Below are 5,948 nucleotides of genomic sequence, written 5' to 3' on the forward strand. Positions count from 1 at the left end.
ATAATTACATAATTTATTTACTTATTTCACTAGAAAAATGTACTCTATGCATTAGCTAGTGTCCTCCACACCTTTCAGAAGGTGCCGAAGGTATCATACGGCGATTTGGACCGTCATTGATGCCCTATGACCACCGGTGACGGGTATTTTGCCCGCCACTGGAGGTCAGGAGTGACCACCAGATCAGAAGATCCAAAGCTAAGGTCATTGTACGGCCAACGGTGACACAATTTCCCTACTCCCAGAGACGCTTTCTTTGACCTGGTCTAATTGACTAATTCAAGAAAAGTAGGGCCGAATCCCCAATAAATGTGCTGCACTAAGAATTTTTTTTCCTACCATTTGATAAAAGTTTATGCTCGTTAACATCGGTTAAGTTTCTCTACCTGAAAAATAGCCATCGGGGATCGGTCAGTACTAACACAGATCACCTACGACGGGCACCATGTACCATTAACAGTAACTTCCCAAAGACATCACTATTATAAGTCATTGTATTATATTCATGTGCTCGAGTAGTAGTCACTGAGATGCGTGCTTATTAGTTAAACATAAACCTAAGCATCATTAGTACATTGGCACAATCAATTTGCCGAACTTCAACTACCAAATTAAAATGCCAATGAGATCCATAATTGAGGGCAAGCAGCATGTGGAATCATTTAGATCTATATAGTACTACAATTTCTCACCACTAAATATATTTCTTGCCTTCTCCATGGACATCATCATCTATGAAGATCCCGTGGCCTAATTAAGGATATCTTCACCGTCCAAGGATGCTTTATGTCGGCCATACCAAGGCGATCGACATGCTGAGTTTGTTCGTAGCCATTATTGCCACCATCCGCCCAGAGCCAAGATGATCCGAAGGTAATGTGAGACTACTCATAGTGCAAGGAAGTTACCTCCTCTGTTCCTTCAAAAATGTCATATATATTAGTTTTCATTAAGACAACATTTTGACCACAAATTACTATGTTAAAATGTGGTGTATATGACATGAAACCACAAGTATCATGAAGTAATTTTGATAACAAATCTAGCGATAATAATTTGATGTCATATAAAGCACATCTTGATATAGTAATTTGTGGTCAAAATCTTGTCTTAATGAAAACTAATATGACATCATTTAAGGAACGGAAAGAGTAAATGCATGCCAACTAGACATTTTGGTGACATGACATAGCAATAAATGAAAAAAGAGAGAGACAGATGTAGTAACTAAATATGTTACCATAACATCATACAAATCAATACAAAATTAGTCTACACCATAATAAATAACACAATACATGACATGACATGTAAGTTACTCCTCACTATGAAGGTGCGTAGTATTAACTTAGACTAATAACAAAGACATGTTACTAGTCTAAGTTACTAATATATACTATGACCAGACTGAGGGTCGCCGGTGTCAGTTTTCTATTCTGCAATCGAGATCTCTTTTTGGATCTGAACTAAATCTGGAAATGGATGGGTCGAGTCCTCGATTAAGACGGTGTCACTTAACATTTATTTTTCTACCATTCGTAGGTGTTAATGTTTCGTAAATACCACTGTGCTAGATTCCAAAAGTACGTCAGCCATTTAAAATCAGGAAAAAAAAATTTAAAAAAAAGAGGGCATCCCCACATAGCCATTCAAATCAGGATATGTTGGGTGATATAGTGAAAAGATATATGGCGTGTGACCCAAGTACTGCACGTGCTATTTATTTTTGACAAAGATCGATGTGCTTTCCTTACGTTCGTGGCTTCCATGTACAAACTGTGTGGTCAACTGGACCACACAACTCAACTGAGCACACAATTATGCAACTGCCACAGCTTCCTAGCTTAAAGTCAGCCCATTCGATACAAAGAATATGGCATGAACGTGGACACGTACATCTGTCATGCGATTATACAGGCGTGAGCAAAGAATCTTCACATGTGCAGTATCCATGTGGTAGCCATTATCTACGCAGATCTACTGACGGACGTCGTACTAATTAGCATGTGTATGTCGTATGTACAATATAGTCGTACCACGTACTCCCTTCGTTTCATTCGAAAAAGGAGTACTTATATATTACGGAACAGTCGCATCACAGGCAGACAAGCCCAACGAATTGAATCCGTTGCCGGGTACGAGGTTGTTGGTTCTTCGAAAAGGTCGGTCACAGACTCACAGGCTACGTACACCATGGCTAACTTCATGGCTCGTCGGCGTGCGCCCGAGTTGGTGGTGCCTGCCCGGGCGACGCCCCGTGAGACCAAGGCCCTCTCCGACATCGACAACTTTCCCGGCCTGCGTTTCTACCTCGTTACCATTGAGTTCTTCCGCGCAAACCACAGCGGGTCATCCATGGCTGTCGACCCAGCCAAGGTCGTCAAGGCCGCCTTAGCAGAGGCCCTGGTTTACTACTACCCAATAGCCGGCCGTCTAAGGGAGGTCTCCGGAAACAAGCTCGTGGTGGACTGCACGGCGGAAGGAGTTGTGTTCGTGGAGGCTGATGCCGCCGACGTCGCGCTAGAAGACTTAGGCCGGCATCCGCTGCTGCCACCGTATCCCTGTGCCGACCAGCTCCTGTGTCATGGCGCCGATCAAAATGGAGAAGTCGTTGGGAAGCCACTCGCCTACTTTCAGGTAAATGTTGTAAAACTGCGTTCTAGTTTTCCATGTACAATTTTGCAAAATGGTTTATTACCTGCGTTTTTAAACATAAGAAGTCATAACTTTGTCGTAAGTTAGTCTGGCCATGTTTATAAGAAAATGTACTATCATCTAAAATATCAAATAAGTATGTTATCAAAATATATATGATGATGGATTGAATAAAACAAATGTTAATTAAGATTTTTCTATATACTTGGTCAAACTTCAATAAGTTTGCCTTAGAACAAAACTAGGACTTTCATGTTAGGAACGGAGAGAGTAAATTTTAAAAGTTATGGTATATACATATTACCGCCTGCAGCTAACTAATTCTAGGACACTTTAATAAGACACATGATTCTCATTTAGTCTTCTATGGGTAAATTAATGGTTGACTCTCCGCACTCACTTAGAGTCGACGATAAAATAACACATATAATTAGCCGTATCTTTAAACTGACTCTACATTGTTAGCATTAAATTTGACGGTATACAATGTAATTAAGGTTGAATATTAGCTGGCTTTTAGTCGATTCTTGGTCTCTTCTTTCCTATTTCTCTCTCCTGATATCATCTTTGGATGAATTGTAGGATCGACAATTCAAATTTGCTTGCAATCATCTTAGAAACTAATCTTAGTAAATTTGTTATAACTTAATTACAAACTAAAAATTGTACACTAACATTTCAGAAGAGTCACTAACTTTGTGATTATTTTAAAAATAATAAAATAAAATTGTGTATACACAGAAACATAGCCCCGTTTAGGCTTTGTTTGGCACTAGTGTATTGGTATTTGAGGAGACCGGGAGTTCACCCAATACTCCCAAAACCCTTTTCCACCCCACAACATATGAGAAGTGTTTTTAATACTTCCTCCGATCCATAAAAAGTGTCGCCCACTTAAGTACAAACTAACTTAGTACAAAATAGGTGACACTTTTTATGGATGCAGGGTGAGTAGATTAAAAATGAGGTGTTTTGTGGAGAAAAATAATAACGATAATCACCTCTGATTTCTCTCTACCAAACAACCATTTGGGATTTCTGTGTTTTTCAATTTAAATTGGATAATACCTTATAAAACACTAAAAACGCTAGTGCCAAACAAGGACTTAGTAGGATATAACTGCTGGGTGTAAAGTACGTACCCCACGAATGTTACTCCGCGTAATTACATGTCTGATAACTTTGTCTGAATACATGTATGCAGGTGACAAGACTAAAACATGGGGCGTTTGTAGTTGGCTTGCACATATGCCACACCATTATCGATGGCTTTGGCATAGGCCAGTTTAGCAACGCTATAGCTGAACTAGCACGCGGGATGGCACACCCAAGTGTATTCCCCGTGTGGGAGAGGGAAATCGTGAAGGCACGTACCCCACCGTGCATCAGGAACGACATCTACCCAGGATACCACAGAAAGGGATACCACGGTGACGATGACTTGATGCTGTCAACACCAGCTCAAGATATGGTCGGCAGGTACTTCCGCTTTGGTCCAAATGAGATAGCCGTGCTACGCAGGCATGTCGAGGCAAGTACGAGGCCATGTCGATGCACCAATTTCGAGCTGTTAACTGCTTTCATGTGGAGGTGCCGGACAATTGCGCTGGAGTACGAGAGTGGCCAGTACGTGCGCCTCGTATTTGCCTCAAACGCACGCGGGAAGTCCAAAATGCCAATCCCGAGAGGGTACTACGGGAATGCTTTCCTGCGCCCCATGGTGGAGGCCAGGGTCGATGATCTTTGTGGCAAACCTCTCGGGTACGCGCTTGGGCTCGTGCAGAAGGCCAAGCTTAGCACGACGGAGGAGCACTTCAGGTCCATGGTGGATATGATGGCGCCGTTGCGCACTGCCTCGTGCCTGGCGGCCGATAGACTGGCGTTCCATGTGTCTGATACCAGTCGGCTCGGAAAGGATGCGTTGGATTTCGGGTGGGCGAAGAGTACCGGGGGTGGGTTAGCGATGATAAGAAAGGCAAGCCACCACATGGTTTGCAAGAGTGAAGACGGCGAGGGAACAAATTTGGTGTCCATGTTACTACCTGTGCCTGCGATGCAGAGGCTCGCGAAGGAGGTCTCCGCTTGGTTGGGATCTAAGTTTATACACAGCTCCATGTAGAATTTGTTGACGTTCATTTGTAATAAGAATTAATTTGTTGACGTGCATTTGTAATAAGAATTAGCCGAATGGCCCCTGCGTTCGCGCGGGCAACATTTTTAATCACCTAAATTTCAATACTATATATGCATCATGAAATGATTCTTAATGGCATACAAATATCCAATATATTTTCATTTTTCCAAAGCATAGAGATATATAACAACTAAAGATGAATAATAGGAAGTGGAATATAGATGCAAGCAAAGATTGTGAACACGTCAAATTTTGTTTAATTGTTTTGTGCATTTCTAACTTATATATTTATTATGTTCATGACCTTAGTTCTATGATAGCTAAGAATTGGCCAGCTATTCTTGCCTCCAACCCAAGTCATTTTTACTTACTTCAATTGCGATCAAATTAAACCTCTTTCAAAAGCACTGCAGCACCATTTGATGAACACTAAACACATCATCACTATATGGAACCACAATTGTAAGAAGTTTATAACATACTACTTTCAGGGAAATTCCTTGTCAAAATGAACTTTTAGCTTACCAAATACTCTAGAGTCTAGATAAATGAACCAAAAAGATGCAAATACTACGTTAAAGCCATCTAGCATGCCTGCTCGAAGGCATGCAGAGCGGCAGAGGCGCGGATGTGACGATATATATGTGGATGCAAATGCCGCGGCCTTGATTGATCTCGAGATAGATCGTGAGGGGAATACAGATCTAGGGAATAGGCGGGTAATTTTTTTGTCAACTCTAATTTATTAAGATATTTCTAAGATTTAATGGTTGTAATTTGCCGATGATACTAAATTAACGGCTAGATGTTTTGACTTTTTGAGGGATTTTTTAGGGTGCATATCTTCTTTTCTGGCTAACCTGTCATAGTTTTAGTATATATACTTTGATTCGATGCCTTATAACACTCCTAATGCAAAACTTTGGTGAAATTAATTCCTGCAATACAGAGACAAATCTATACATTGGTGAAATTAATTCCTGTTATACAGAGATATGATATATTCACCTGTAGGCTACGCAATGTTTCTCCATGGAAAGTGTGCCCATCCGAACCTTTTTTGCCACTTTGTTAATTTTGAAGATACGTGCCTCTGAGGCCCAGATGTACCTTGGCTGTAGAATACAACCCCCAAAACAATAGAAATGTGAATACTTGT

General features: G+C 41.0%; 1 protein-coding gene across 1 annotated transcript; it reads left to right on the top strand.

Annotated features, from left to right (window-relative positions):
* The first annotated feature begins 2,119 nt into the window (after positions 1–2,119).
* On the top strand, positions 2,120–4,836 carry LOC100844300 (acyl transferase 1). The gene is made up of 2 exons (XM_003576099.3): positions 2,120–2,637; positions 3,860–4,836. Exons 1-2 carry the CDS (start codon positions 2,194–2,196, stop codon positions 4,772–4,774), a joined length of 1,359 nt encoding a protein of 452 aa, XP_003576147.1. The 5' UTR covers positions 2,120–2,193; the 3' UTR covers positions 4,775–4,836.
* Positions 4,837–5,948: the final 1,112 nt, after the last annotated feature.

Source organism: Brachypodium distachyon, chromosome 4, assembly GCF_000005505.3.
Source record: "Brachypodium distachyon strain Bd21 chromosome 4, Brachypodium_distachyon_v3.0, whole genome shotgun sequence".
In the NCBI taxonomy this organism is placed as follows: domain Eukaryota; kingdom Viridiplantae; phylum Streptophyta; class Magnoliopsida; order Poales; family Poaceae; genus Brachypodium; species Brachypodium distachyon.

Bases quoted from the DNA above. Each gene is read 5' to 3' on its own strand.
- LOC100844300 (XM_003576099.3), top strand. From the start codon at position 2,194: ATGGCTAACTTCATGGCTCGTCGGCGTGCGCCCGAGTTGGTGGTGCCT. The intron at 2,638-3,859 runs GTAAATGTTGTA...ACATGTATGCAG, and splicing joins AGCCACTCGCCTACTTTCAG to GTGACAAGACTAAAACATGG.